Source organism: Syzygium oleosum, unplaced genomic scaffold (assembly GCF_021117445.2).
Source record: "Syzygium oleosum isolate NSW1041296 unplaced genomic scaffold, Sole_v2.1 Sole_v2.03, whole genome shotgun sequence".
NCBI lineage: Eukaryota > Viridiplantae > Streptophyta > Magnoliopsida > Myrtales > Myrtaceae > Syzygium > Syzygium oleosum.
Window position 1 is genome coordinate 1,916,514 of NW_026607487.1, and position 14,856 is coordinate 1,931,369.

The 14,856-nt window shown below is 37.7% G+C and overlaps 2 protein-coding genes and 1 pseudogene across 5 annotated transcripts in view; 2 read left to right on the top strand and 1 right to left on the bottom strand.

Moving 5' to 3' along the window:
- The window catches only part of LOC115663621 (uncharacterized), a 132,799-nt gene that overhangs the window by 86,606 nt on the left and 31,337 nt on the right, over nt 1-14,856 (top strand). The window contains exons 1-4 of one of the 4 annotated variants that reach the window (XM_056309578.1): nt 4,980-5,058; nt 5,795-5,993; nt 6,105-6,170; nt 6,757-7,271. In XM_056309578.1, the coding sequence (XP_056165553.1) occupies nt 5,988-5,993; nt 6,105-6,170; nt 6,757-7,083 (399 nt within the window). In that variant the 5' untranslated portion in view covers nt 4,980-5,058; nt 5,795-5,987 and the 3' untranslated portion in view covers nt 7,084-7,271. Of the gene's footprint in view, nt 1-4,815; nt 5,994-6,104; nt 6,171-6,756; nt 7,272-14,856 lie in introns of those variants that run through there. The other 3 variants (XM_056309577.1, XM_056309576.1, XR_008816040.1) reach the window with 3 other exon arrangements.
- LOC115663623 (disease resistance protein RPV1-like) lies at nt 2,268-4,522 on the top strand. Its single transcript, XM_056309255.1, has 5 exons — nt 2,268-2,453; nt 2,571-3,304; nt 3,380-3,698; nt 3,782-3,878; nt 4,155-4,522. Exons 1-5 carry the CDS (start codon nt 2,268-2,270, stop codon nt 4,520-4,522), a joined length of 1,704 nt encoding a protein of 567 aa, XP_056165230.1.
- The window catches only part of LOC115668930 (ATP-dependent DNA helicase Q-like 1), a 46,502-nt pseudogene continuing 40,787 nt past the window's right edge, over nt 9,142-14,856 (bottom strand).

Sequence of the window (14,856 nt, forward strand, 5' to 3'; positions counted from 1 at the left end):
CCTTTCTTTTTTTCTCCCTCTTATTTTAATATATTTAATTTGATCTATTCTAATATTTCATCTAGCATGAACAAATGGAGGGATAAAACCCTAAACTGGTACACTTGTCAACTGTCACGTGTCATTCAACTCAGTAATTTGACAGTAAAATTTAATGGAAACTAACGGAGGGTAAATTTGTTACAGGTTTATCAGTTTTGGATTTTTGGTGGTCAAAAAATTAATTTGGGTAAATTTATCACAAGTGTAATAGTTTGAGATTTTTCGTATTAAAAAAGATAGCAAAAATCCCCTTAAATTTTTTTTTAGGAAAATTTTATTATTTTTTAAGGTTTTATCACGTTGACCTTGCTCATTTCTTATAACAGATGTTTCTATCCGCTATAAGTTGTTTTATATTATTTATAGTTTTTGGGACAATGCCTCTTTTGTGCCAAAAATCGCTAGACTAACTTGACTATTTAAAAAAAGAAAAAGAGAACTTGACTAATTTGGCGAAATGTTGTGCTTATTATTATATCCATAGCTTTGTATTAATTATATATGATTTTCAACATGAAGCCAATTTTTTCAACTATTTTTCTCTTTTACTTAAATTATCAATGTTCATGTCATATTATTATTATACTTTGTCCATCTGGATGCCTCATAGGCTCATGACTGGTCAATGGCAAAAAATTTACCATAGCAATTAACCAAGATATTGGGCAAAGGTAATAGCTTTATCTGCTTGATATAATTTGAAATAGTTCGTTCCTATGATTCACTATCACACTTTTTTGTTAATCCAATAACTTCTTAACATTCGCAAAAAGAGCACACAATATGGGTGTTTGAAAAATGAAAAAAATAGTCAAATCTGTTTTGAACAGAAAAAAATGTTGAAAGATTATAATTTGTGTAGGAAAAAAAATTGAATGATTGTAAGATGCGAGAGATTTTGATTTAACTTTGGAAAATGAAATACTTATGGGACTAATTTCCAATTGTCTTGACAATTTAAAATATGATCCTGTCAATTTTGTTATTTACTATTTCTTCGGTTAATTTTGGTGAAATATATGCGAATTGCGTGGAACTTTTAACGAAAGTTTGAGGTTTGAAATCCCCTTTCTATATAATAGATTTTTTTTAATGTAATATACCGTTCAGATTGATATACAAGTGAAAATTACGAAAGATAGCGTGGGATGATGATTACAACAATTTAGCGACTTTTCCTACAAACAAACTTAAGAGAAATTATACCCCTTGTAGGTTTTTCACCCGTTAATATCTAAAGCAGAGATAACGATAAACGAGTCGAATCGTGAAAGTGAATCAAACCTACAACAACAAAAAAAAAACAATTCTAACCAATTGAACTTTTGGGGGAAAATATAGGTATTATTATTAAAGTCAATCAAAGCCATATGGGATTTTTTTCCACCATCTTCAACTAATTAAATGATCTGTTTTAGCAGGAAAGTTAAACAATATGTATTGACTTGTAAGATGCAAAAAGAAATCGGTGCCATTCTTATGCAAACGGACATATGTGTCTTCACTTTTTTTTTTGGTAAATAAAAATAAGTGACTTATCCAAAAACTTTCCTATGGCAGGCTTTGCTTAAAGATATTGCTTAAAATCTAAAAAAGTGAATTGCTAACCAATGTTGCCACGTCCCTTTTTAAACATACTTGACAAAAAAAATTTTAGTTTTCAAAGAAATGATTAAACACTCCACAAAAATAGTTAATGAAATGAAAACTGGATCCTTCCTTAGCTACTTGAAGGTGGCTCACTAGAACTCTTTGACAAATTCTTTTGAAAAACTATACACAAGTCATATGAAAATTTACAAGTAAACATTTATATGTTGCAAAATGGTTTCATGTATTTCGTCTTAAATAAAATTCAAAGTGCACGCGCCATATAATTTGAAAAAAAAAAGGATAAAAGATAAAAGATTGAGGTGCATTTGCCTCAGCTGTTCTAAAGCAATAACTATTTTAAAAAAATTAAATGCTAAATCACATGTCTGTATTTATGTACGGGAGTGATAAGAAGATAACAAATCGTGCATATCCAAGATTTAAAAAAAATTAAAAATTAAAAAGTTAAAAAGTCAATTTAGAGACTCTCAATGGATTGATTGGATATAACTGGAGGGGAATTGAAAAGGATTCCGTCATTTTTTTGTCTCCTCGAATTCCTTCCGCCATATCCAGACGTCCTCAGATGAACCATTTGAAAAAACTTGCAGAGCCCCTGGTTTGATGACTGGATGCGGGCAGCTTCAAGCGGAGACTCTTCTAACGAACTCCTTTCTGAAGTAAGATGGCTTCAGTGGTGTGTCGACGGAGACGATCCGCCTCTTCCGATGACCGATTTGCATCTACCGAACTTATCGGTGCTGGAATTATCAGAGAGCGTGATGACAGAGGATCGAGAAGGATGGAGTTTGATCAAGGTAAGATGGGGGAAAAGAAGAGACATCCTCTCTCTCTGTGATTTTTTGGGTTTTGTTTTGTTTAGCCGATCCCCTACTCATTCCTTTTGACAGCTTTATTCTCCTCTTTTTGCGTAGATGGCAAAGCGGCTACAAGTTCTCGACCTTGGATGGTGCTGGGGTTTAAGATGTACTCCTGATCTCTCGGCTGTCACGCAGTTGAAGGTTCTCCACTTGTACCATTGTGCCGGACTGGAGCATCTCCACCCTTCTGTTGGCAAACTCAAGAGCCTCGTTTCCTTGGACTTGAGCTTATGTTATAGTCTCAAGGAGCTACCAGAGGAAGTGGGCGAATTAAAAGATTTAGAAGAACTTCTATTAGATAATTCTCGTATTACAGAGATCCCTATGTCCATTGGTTCTCTGAGGAAGCTGAAGAAACTGAGTGCCCGCTTTTGTGAGTCACTGAGAGAAATCCCTAGCTCAATTGGGGATCTACAGAATTTGCAACATCTTGACTTATGTGGCTGCGAAAGTCTCAAGGAGCTACCAGAGGAAGTGGGCGAATTAAAAGATTTAGAAGTACTTGTATTAGATAGTAGTGGTATTACAAAGATCCCTACGTCTATTGGTTCTCTGAGGAAGCTAGAGACACTGACAGCTAGCAATTGTGAGTCACTGAGAGAAATCCCTAATTTACATAATTTGCAACATCTTGACTTATGTGGCTGCGAAAGTCTCAAGGAGCTACCAGAGGAAGTGGGTGAATTAAAAGATTTAGAACTTCTATTAGATGCTACTGGTATTACAGAGATCCCTACGTCTATTGGTTCTCTGAGCAAGCTGAAGAAACTAAGTGCCTACAGTTGTGAGTCACTCAGATAAATCCCTAGCTCAATTGAGAATTTACATAATTTGCAACATCTTGACTTATGTGACTGCAAAAGTCTCAAGGAGCTACCAGAGGAAGTGGGCGAATTAAAAGATTTAGAAGTACTTGTCTTAGATAGTAGTGGTATTACAAAGATCCCTACGTCTATTGGTTCTCTGAGGAAGCTAGAGACACTGACAGCCAGCAATTGTGAGTCACTGAGAGAAATCCCTAGCTCAATTGGGGGTCTACAAAATTTGCAACATCTGGACTTGGGTCGGTGTAGTAGTCTCAAGAAGCTACCAGAGGAAGTGGGCGAATTAAAAGATTTAGAAGAACTTCTATTAGATGAATCTGGTATTACAGAGATCCCTACGTCTATTGGTTGTCTATTGGTTCTCTGAGGAAGCTGAAGAAACTGAGTGCCATCGCTTGTAAGTCACTGAGAGAAATCCCTAGCTCAATTGGGGATTTACAGAATTTGCAACACCTGAACTTGAGTCCTTCTGGGCTTGAAAGGCTTCCCAATGCTATTAGTGATCTTTCTTCTCTCCAGCGCCTTGACCTACTGTGCTGTGACAAGCTCCAGTCACTACCATAGCTTTCTATTCTAATCCACCTAGAAGAATTCCGTCTTGTGGCATGCCATCTACTTGAATACCTCCCCGAGCTTCCCTCAAGACTCTTGACACTCTGTATTGAGGAGTGTGGTAAGCTGATATTGCTTAAGCTCGACGGATTGAAGAACTTGGAAGAGCTTTCAATAAAAAAGTGCAGTTCAATTGAAAGATTGGAACTTTCACAATTAATTCGTCTGAAATAATTACTCGCTGAGCATTGCAATGACCTAGACGAAATTCAGGGCAGTGAAAATTTGAAGTTCTTGGAGGGCATATTTATATATGACTGCAATTCGATTGAAAGGCTTCTTTGTCCAAAATCAGGGTGTTTGAAGGAATTGCGGGTCATCGCGTGCAACAATCTAGTCGAAATTCGAGGTCTTGACAGTGCGAAGTTCTTAGAAAAGCCGGATTTTAGAGGATGCGAATCAATGGAGACTTTGCCAAATTTGACGAGATGTGAGAAGTTACGATCTCTAAATGTTCGAGATTGCAAGAAACTTACTCAGCTTTGGGGACTTGAAAAGTTGAATTTAATTTATTTGAATATTTCTGGTTGCGACTCATTGGAAGCGATACCGAAAATATCTGGTATTTAGAAATTATGAATCAGAGCTGTATTACGACTCATGGAGTGATGTTTCCTCAACAGAGGTAAATAAGCAGTGAACAATCATTTTTCTTCTGAGATTCATGGCCTACTTTTCATCACCATCTTCTTTTGACAAGAAGGTTTTCCACACAATGTTCTGATTCTGAACTATCCTAAATTGCTAGTCTCACATAATTGAAGGAGTGGGGGAGTTGGTCATAGAAGCTGACATGATGCTTCAACCAAGATCAAAATATAGACCCAAATATCAATAGAAGGCATTGGTCATCTAGTAAGATTCTTCGTCCTTGAATGGCCAACGTGAGCGAATAGAGTAATACTTTTCTCGAAGCTCTATTTTTTAAGAATGATTTTCTCCACACCGAGTATCTATTTGATTGATTTTGGAAACTCTGATTTGCCTACATTACTACTTTTGGTTACGTTATAGTAATGTTTTTCATTTATCCTTCCATTGGCAGCTTTTGTAGACTGCAAACAGATTAGCGGCCAGTGAGGCAAGGATGAAAATATTAAAGATAGGTAAACAAGAATTCCCTAGTGATTTATAGTTTCCCTCTTGATAAACCCGGGATTTGAATCTTTCATCTAGAGGCCGATGATCTTCTACTAAATATTCTAAACTGCTCCCAAAGTCCATTTTTCCCTATGTCCAAAATTCATATTTTATGTTAAAAAATCCTTGGCTATTTTGAGTTCCTTTGTGAGTATTTTTGTGTGTCAAATTTGGCTAGTGACAGATATCCTATTCTGAACAAACACCTTTCAATTTTCTCTGATGATCAAAAATCCAGTTAAGTTTCTTATTGTTCCCTTGATGTTCCTCTTGAATCTTACGAGACAGAGCATGAATTCCGAGTAAGTATGAGAAACTGAGCTAAAATAAAAGTCAAGTTTCAAGTTTCTCTGGTTGGTGATAAAAAAAAATGAAAAGTAGTTATGACTAGTCTGTCATATATAATTGTAGACCAGCTCAAAGCTGTTGTTTTGAAAGATTATCATGCAAAGGCAAACTGGTGTTGCTTTTGTGATAGGTCTGGTTAGTCTATGTAATGACTGAGGCTTACTATTGGACTTCGATTCAATGAGTTGTATCGATAACCTTGTACATAATCGGGACAATATTTTGCCCGTTCTGTGAAACAAGCTGGGGTGAGGAGGTCAAGAATTTGCTAATTAGTTTGCATCCCATTTGATCCTATTGTTGTCATGGAATCGTTTTATCACATCATTGATCTGGGTCTGGCTAACTTGGCAGAGGAACTTCAAGTTTCATACCAGAGCCCAATCAAAATGAAGAGGGATTTTGCAGAGGAAGAATCAACAACAGCTGAGAACCATCTTGCGTGCCAACCATGAAGAGGCTCGTGGGCCAACTGGGTTGTACTGAGGAAGTTTTGATGCTTGCGAACATCCAAACACCTGATCTGGTCTCAACAGCACATTCCTAAATGCTTGTGTGTGTAGTTTTCTCAATTGAATCTGCTTTCTGTATGCTCATTAGGTTTTACATCTCTAATTAATCTAATACGTACCTGCTGATTTTTCTGTATGTTACCTTGATGCAGAGTTGTTTGACGCAGTTGCTTTCTAATGATATCACTCCCGATCTCGATGAGGCTCTGCAGAGGGAGGTATGCACTGCTAGTCGTACCGTAACTATGAAAGACTAACTCGTGTGCTTATACTATATGAGCTGCACATTTCACCTGAAAATCAGTATACAAGGATGCATGATGACAATCTCCTTGATTTTCTATAAGTTTATTAGTGTGATAATATCCTTTGAATGTTGTCATATATGTTTCTGATTTAATAAGCTTGGTTCTCATGTATGCAATGTTGAATTTGTGAAGTTAAAATTCACCTCCTGGCAAACTTTTGCGTATTGCTGATTTTTCTAATTGGGTACTGCGAAATAACCAAGTCAACAATTACATCTTTTGAGGCACTTCACCCTTTCGGCATAATCATATTAACAAAAATTCTGTTCCTAAACACAAACAAGGAAAGCGTTGCTAATTGCTTACTTCTTCGAAGCCTGTTGTTTCTTTTTTCCTCGGCCAGCTAACAGAGTCTTTGTTCATTGCGGTCCAACTGTGATTGGTGCAAATAATGTTTATGCATTTGTACCTTATCTTTCATGGGGTAAATTGTGATGCTGCAGTCGCAAATTTCTTCAATTATTGACAATTAGTTAATCCCATCCTTCTTGTGTAGATTCAAGCTGCATTTCTTGAAATTCAGGAGAAAGTCTCCAAACACCACTGGATGGAGATGCGGGCTGTCATGAGCCATGTCATGGTGTTCCAAAGTTACTGCAATATTGTCTTTTATCATGTGCTGCGTATTGTTAACCTTCTTCATAGGATCATTGACATTAAACGACCTCTTCTCATGGTGTGTAGTTGTCGTTTGCAAGCTTTGAATCGTGCTATTCTTTGGCTTTGGCCGAATCTCAAAATGCTTGCAGAAGCCGCATGTGCAGGTGGTTCTGTATGTGAAGTTAAGCATAAAATCAAATTTGTTAACGAGATTACCGTTTAGATGTCCACTTCAAGCCACAATCTTGTGACCGGAAGAGACTTTTTTCATGGAAAAAGCAAATGTTATGGACTCAGCACATAATATGTCAATTGCAGCCAAGAGTCCCAACGAAAAGGGTTTCAATACGACAGAAGTTTCTCATTTGGAAGAATTTTGAACACAAAATAGAAGTGTTCATCAACCTACAATTATCTCCTTGATCTGGTTATGCTGAAAAATTTATATATTGGCATTTTGCAATCACTTCCGTCGTATGATTTTCAAACTTAATTTATTTACGCATGAATCTATAAAGCAGAAGAAGCACAGTCATACATTTTCGGTACTTGAAACCGAATTTTCTTTGGCGTTTGGCTACAGTGGAAGGTTGAAAATAGCCCTTCCCAGAATTTGTACTCATTTGGTTTGAATGAAAAACTTCGAAGGGTCATCTAATTGGTTAATTCTTTGACTCTGCTACGCCAAATTATGGTCATCGGATATGCATTCGAGTTTCAATCGAAGCAATTTCTTTGGGGTCACTCACAGATATTCTCCTACTATGAACTGGACTACACTAACGGAGTTTTAGTAGTTAAAAGCTACTCGCAAGGTATACTCGTAGTCTGATAAGCTTGTTGTCTACTTTTTAGTACTAAAGCCATATATAGTGCCGGCCATGTTAACGAGTCAAATCACTTGTTAAACATACTTAGCATAAAATAACCTAATTTTCAGAATATTGATTAGGAATAATAACACACAAAAAGTGGCAAGTAAAGTCAACGTATTTGACTCTGCAATTTGATTCCTTAGTTGCTTAACCAGTGCCCAGGCATTTAATCCAAAGGGCAACGGCTTTGTGTTTGACTGCATATACGGCATTAGTCACGACCTTATGGACTAAAATGATTTGAAGTTGGACGACCGTGAATCGACCGAATAAAATTGAATGAGCAAGTCAAACTGATTGAGCCGATTTCATGCTAGCAATTTGTTTGGAGCTTTGTTTCGAAAGTTCGTTCACAATTTACATCAAGATCCTATAAATAACAGCAACAATAACTGTTAAAGCTTTGAAAGGACAGAAGAACTTTCGCTTCCAGGGCTTTTCGGTTTTCCTCATTTTTGTAACTCCGAGCTCGCTGGGACAATACTAGAAATATGAAAACTGTCCTCAAATCAAAATGGAACTGTGGAAAGCCTTTCGATTCGTTTAACACCCGCACACAGCATTTTTAGATTATGTAGCTTCGGTAGCATACGTTACCATATGCTGAATCGTACAACAACGAAGAGGAATCGAAATAGACGAATTGAGGAAATTAGGAGTGGTTGAAGAACCCTAGAAACGAGAGAAGAACAGATCAGACAATTTTAATCAGCTCCACGAACTAAATTTAATCAAGCTACGTTCCCATTCAAATCCAAAGTTGACTATCCCATAGCCATCATCATCAACAGATCAGACAATTTTCTCTACCTCCAAGCCCTGCTCCTCCATGGAATTTCAACCTTTTCAAGCAATTCGGTCGATTGATGATGCCCGAGTCAGAATCGAATCGATCCGTACTCTCTCTCTCTCTCTCTCTCTCTCTCTCTCTCTCTCTCTCTCTCTCTCTCTCTCTCTCTCTCTCTCTCTCTCTCTCTCTCGAATCTAACGTTGACACATCCTAGTCAACATGAATCTAATATTGTGCCTGACCCAGGAATAATAAAGCCATGTTAAATCCCTAAGTATCAAATCATGGATGCATTGCCATGTGCTCTCTGTGAAAAACTATTACATAGTGTGGATCTAAGATCCCCAGTCCACTAATGACCTGAATAATGCAGTCCACCTGTGCAATGCTTGATGACCAGAAAGCCAGTGGTGTTCAACAGTTGGATAGCTGATGATTACACCCTAATAAAGGTTCTCAACCAGTCGATTGTATCTTAAGATATATGACTTGAAAAATTGAATCTGCAAGTAAACCAACTTCAGATGCAGTCATGATATGCGTTCATCACTAATTCAAAATGGGAAAGAAGAAGAAAGGCAACGTGTGCTTGTATAATTGGATTTCATTGTTAATCTTTCGCTGAACTGAAACAAGTAATTTTTTCTTCCTCAGTCAAGACCGGACGGTGTGTTCCCATATGCCTCTCCGGCTTATATGTTGAGCCACGTTTTTGTTCCCCTCACAAAAATAATTAGTTCCAGACAAAGAACATGGCAACAGATGAAAGGAAAAGACAAACATGAGATGACAAGACCATCACAACTGAAGAATTCTGTATCCTTAGCTAAGGACCTTTGCTCCTCCATTACCATGTTGTCTTCCAATAATTGCGGATGATGGAACCAGAAGAACTGTGTGGCTCAAGAACATGCATAAGTCGGTACCTGTCGCCTATCAAGGGAGTTGACACCTGAAAGGTTTACCTTTATGAAGAGGCTTTGAGACAATTGTCGCAAGGATTACAACCATATTTGCGGTCTTTCTGATCCAAAGACTCGCCAAAGTGTGCAAGTAAGGTTTGCCGCCAACACTCATCCTGAAAATTTCGCAAATTAGAGAGTTAACACATGTTTATCAATAGACTTTGCTCCATTCAGGTACGTGGAAGATGAGTTTAGCCCAAAGGTTCCATTATGATTTACATATGTTGCCAACAAATCCATCTAATGATCCAGCACCCAGACCGGTTAATGCCAGACTAACACTAACAAAAATCAATAGAACAAAGTGGAAAGTGGAAACACAAAATAGAAGCATCACTTAGTTGAGATCATTAATGAGAAGTTGAGAACACAAATTGGATTACCTTGAGTTCACAATATTGCTGCATTTTCCTAGCTTGAGGCATTGCAGATTTAAAGAAAGCGGTTTTACATCCTTGACCACTCCTTAACATGCACATAACCCGGCTGAAATCCTTTTTGGCATATAGAGCTATGCACAATGCTGGTGGATTATCTCTTCCTACCCTCCCTGATTCTTGGTGATAGCTTTTGATTGACTTGGACATTGCGTTGTGGATGACAAAATGCTGACCACATGCCATAAAATAATTACTGAACCAATAAAAAGAAGTAGAAATGTGACAAAAACATTATAACTTAAGGTCAAGTTAGATCAGAGTCATTTGCCACCTTGACAATAAAGAAATGACCTTTATCCTAGTCTAACTTAATTTCAGCACACCCAAGTTCCATGCTTGGAAGAAAGAATTTGACTTGAAAAAATACATAATTCGCTAGTTCCTGCAATCAATAGCCAAGATCGACGATTTAGAAGGCCACTGGACCATGGAACCAGTAAAGTTTACTTGCAAGCACACTAAGAAACCTACTAGTGAAACTTAAACATTAGAAGAAAAGTGGATTAGTCGAGTATTTGTCAACATGTTAGCTTGATTCTAAAACTAAAAATAGGCAAAGGCCCAGAGTCCATGTCAACTTACCACATCTGGTTTGTCTATTCCCATCCCAAAAGCAATGGTCACACATACAGCCTGGACCTCTCCAGTATGCCATTTCTTTTGAACAGCTACTCTTTGACAGGCTGCTAATCCAGCATGATAGTACACCGCCTTTATACCGCACTAATCATTCAAGTATTTTGCAACATCAACAGATTCACTCTTTGAGAGGCAATATACTATGCCACAAAAATTAGCAAAATGATTCTTTAGCAGCTCTCCAAACTGCTTCAGTGGTTCCTTGGTCTTTGCTATGACCTCGTACTTTAGGTTTGGTCTGTCAAAGCTTGTCTCAAGAACAAGAGCATGGGGGATCCTGAGAGCTTTTAGGATATCCTGCAATGGATGCACATTTCAATCGGTCGCAAATGATTATTTCAACATAATCTGGAGGTTAATGTGCAAGTTTCGTACCTCACGAACTGGCTGAGTGGCAGTTGCAGTTAAGGCCATCACTGGGACGTATGGAAAATTTTGCTTGAGACATCCCAATCCCTTATAATCTGGACGAAAATCATGTCCCCATTGACAGCAATAATGACAACCAAGAAAGTAACAGCCAATAAACTTTACTAGTTTACAATCATTCAAGTATATGAGAAAAGCTCAAACCAGCTGGACATTCCTTTCATGAGATGGCACTGGCAGTGCAAATCCAGTAAAGACCTCACAAGAAACACAATCAATGATCACATGGGCAAACTTTTGCCTTATATCTCAACTTGTTAATATATAGTATAAAGGTTAAAAGAACAGATACAAACACAAGAACCAGCTTAAAAGACCTGAATATCATGCCAAACATGGACACTTCCAATTACTTCCGAAAGTGATTTCCGTTAGAGGTTATTTTAGTCGTATGCATTTTGCCTAATATGATTAACGATGTGTCACTAACTTTTCCCAAAAGAAGGAACTGGATCATTTCCAGAATTAGTTATTTCAACATTGCATTCTGTTATGCTAGAACTTCACAGAAAGGCTAGAAACACAGAAAATGCGAAAACGTTCGAAAAAAAGAGTTAGAGCGAGCATAAATAAAAGTTAACTTGCATTTATTTATCTGGAACAAGGACAGTAGTTTTGCAGTGGCAACATCAAAATACTTATTCCTTTTGAAGTAACTCTAGTACGACCTTTGCTTCAGATACAAGGATGCCAAAGAGCATACCTCACACAATGTGCCCCGTCAACAACAAAACCAGCAAGTTGTGCCTGCAATGCGTGATGGATGAGTATCAAAAAGTTAAAAAGAAACTTTCAGAAAAAGTTACAGTCAGAAATAGTACCTTTCTATGTAAGCATTTCAATATCTCGAGAAATGATGGGGTTCCCACAATCCTTTCAGGAGTCACATACAATAACTTGCACGATGGTTTATCTTTCCTGAAAAGGCAGGCAAAGCAGTAGGGATTAATGACTTGACAATCACAACACTCAGAAAAAAAAAAATTAGAAGTCCAGTAGAAACCCCATTGCAACATATGGAGCATAGCCCAACATTTTAGGGCGGGATGAAGATTGAATCGTATGATATACTTCTCTAGAAAAAACTAAGATCCCAAAATTTATTTTTGAGGCAAACATCTCAGGCATGAATCTTTTCATTAACTTCATAAAAAATGTGCATCCATTGCAACATATGGAGCATAACCATTTAATGGCGGGATGAAGATTGTTTGGTATGATATACTTCTCTAGGAACGTAGAGAGAGAGAGAGAGAGAGAGAGAGAGAGAGAGAGAGAGAGAGAGAGAGAGAGAGAGAGAGAGAGAGAGAGAGAGAGAGAGAGAGAGAGCTAAACCTTGCCTTAGTTCTTGGAGGACAGCCGCTGCTTGGGCAGCAGTTTGCTAAGAGCTCAATAAAGTAGACGGTATTCCATACTTGAGGCTTAGAGTAATTATTTAATCCTGGATGAGAGATAGCAAGGGAGATATAACAACTGTGACACCTGGTTTAAGAGTTGCTGGCAGCCGAAACGAAATGTAAAAACATCAGAAGAGCACATGAAGAAAGGAAGGGATGAGGGAATTATTCTTTTATTCACCTTCAGCTGATCAGAAAGCACCAGTTGATATTTGTCTTATAATTACTTCAGCTAGAAACATATATCAACTACTTCAACACTAAACAGAAAACACTTCAGGATAATTCAACTTAATCAATTCAGATTATTATCTTCCTTCGTGATTCAGTAGATCAATTCAAATTTATATGAAAGGTCATCAATGTCAAACCAATAATGGGAAATGATCACCCCTAGTTGACATGATGACATAGCACATACTTGCATAGGAAATATAGACATCTACAATCAGTATTTGGTGCAAGTAATTTGAAAACTTATTCCTCTTTGACTTAATAACCCATTTGAATTGGACCTGAACTATGAGTCTATGACTGACAACAACGCTTACATGCAAAACAAGATAAATTTTCCATTAAGTAATTAGAAGGTCCTAGAAGCATAGCACAAAACTCAAACTCTAGAAATTACAGAATAGATAGAGATGTGCATAGGCAGAATGAGAATGTCCAGTATTTCCTTCTTTTCCAACTTAGTCCGATCCCGTACATTGGAACCCATGGTTATGTATCTGAATCACTTCCTATCGCTTAATTTGCATTTGGAAAACATTTTCTTCCTTAAGTTTAACCACAAACTTCTCAACAGTGCTAACAAAGCAGATTACAAGATCATTTTAAAGCTTAAATTTCAATATACAGGTCTACCCATTGTTGACACCTGAAATTAATTAGAGATTTCGTCGTGAGGATATATGAATAAAATGATGTCACCTGTACTAAAATGACAGCTGGTAGGTACAGACGGTCATAAGCGGGAAATTTGAAATTCAGATAGAGGGGGATAAAAATGCTGAAGGTATTTTCATCGAAGATATCGATAAGGAGAAGAATGAATATCAAGCTATGAAAGATTCGATGAAGGCCTTTGCCCCATGAAAGATAGATGTCCACGTGCTAAAGGTACTTCTCATCGATGAAATCGATGAAAAGAATAATGGATGTCAAGTCAGAAAAGCTCGACGAAGGTCCTTATTTCCGGTGGACAGGTGTCAGACGGAGAAAAGCTATGAAAGATTCGATGAAAGCCTTTGCTCCATAAAAGACAGGTATCCAAGTGCTAAAGGTGCTTTTCATCGATGAAATCGATGAAACGGATAATAGATATCAAGTCATAAAAGCTCTACGAAGTTCCTTATCATCCAAGAGACAGGTGTCAAACGGAGAAAAAGTTCGATGACGGTTATTATCCCAAGAGACAGGTGTCAAACGGAGGAAAAGTTCGATAACGGTTATCATCCCAAGAGACAGGTGTCAAACGGAAGAAAGGCTCGATGACGGTTATCATCTCGAGAGACAGGTGGCAAATGGAGAAAAGGCTCGATGACGATTATCATCCCAAGAGACAGGTGTCAAACGAAGGAAAGGCTCGATGACAGTTATCATCCCGAGGGATAGGTGTCAGACAGAGAACCAATGGGCTCAATGACGGTTGTCATTTCAGAGACTAAATGGGCTCAAAAGCGGTTATCACTTCGTACAAAAGATAAGATCAATAACGGTTGATAAACAGGTGTCATTACATGAACGGTAAAGATGAAATCAACGGTAGAGATTGGATACAATACCAAGAACGGTTATCAAGTCTGCGCTATAAATAGCGTCTGATTACCAACAGAAGACCCCCCGGCACACATGAACAAAAATGTTGTCTTTTATCTTTACTTCCAAAGTTTTGCACTTTCAGTTTCCATAATTGTAGTCTTTATTTTCTAGTTTCGCACTTTCAATTTCCTTAGCTATAGTTGCTTAGCTCTTTGTGAACTTTGGATGCCACCAGCATTTGGATGGATTCGTCTAGATTTTCTGTAAAAATCAAGTTCCTTATTCAAGCCTGGATTACTCCTGTCCGGAATTAGATCTAGAACTCAGTCTCCTTTCATTAAGAGCCGAAGAAAGACTTTCGGTGAATTATATTTTGTCGTGAGAACATTTCCGACGAAACACCCATCTAGCATTTAATTGGTGGAACCATTGAGCAAAACGCACAAGGCTAGCGCTCTAAACATTGTCTCCACACATATTTCTACATACGATCATTACACAAAAGAAATAATGTTAACATTCACTAACCTGGTAACATAACTTTTACCACCTCTAGTGGGCATGAGAATGAAGCAATCTTGCTTGGCTACAGAAGCTTTACAAGCCTGATGCTGCATTGGTCGAAATGCCTTGTTTCCGAATATTACAGCATTTTCCAATTCTATGTCATCCAAGGCTTGCAATTCCTCATAACTCA

Coding starts and splice junctions, on each gene's coding strand:
- LOC115663623 (XM_056309255.1), top strand. CDS start 2,268: ATGCGGGCAGCTTCAAGCGGAGACTCTTCTAACGAACTCCTTTCTGAA. Junction 3,305..3,379: donor CTAAGTGCCTACAGTTGTGA/GTCACTCAGATA, acceptor TGACTGCAAAAG/TCTCAAGGAGCTACCAGAGG. Junction 3,699..3,781: donor CGTCTATTGGTTGTCTATTG/GTTCTCTGAGGA, acceptor GGGGATTTACAG/AATTTGCAACACCTGAACTT.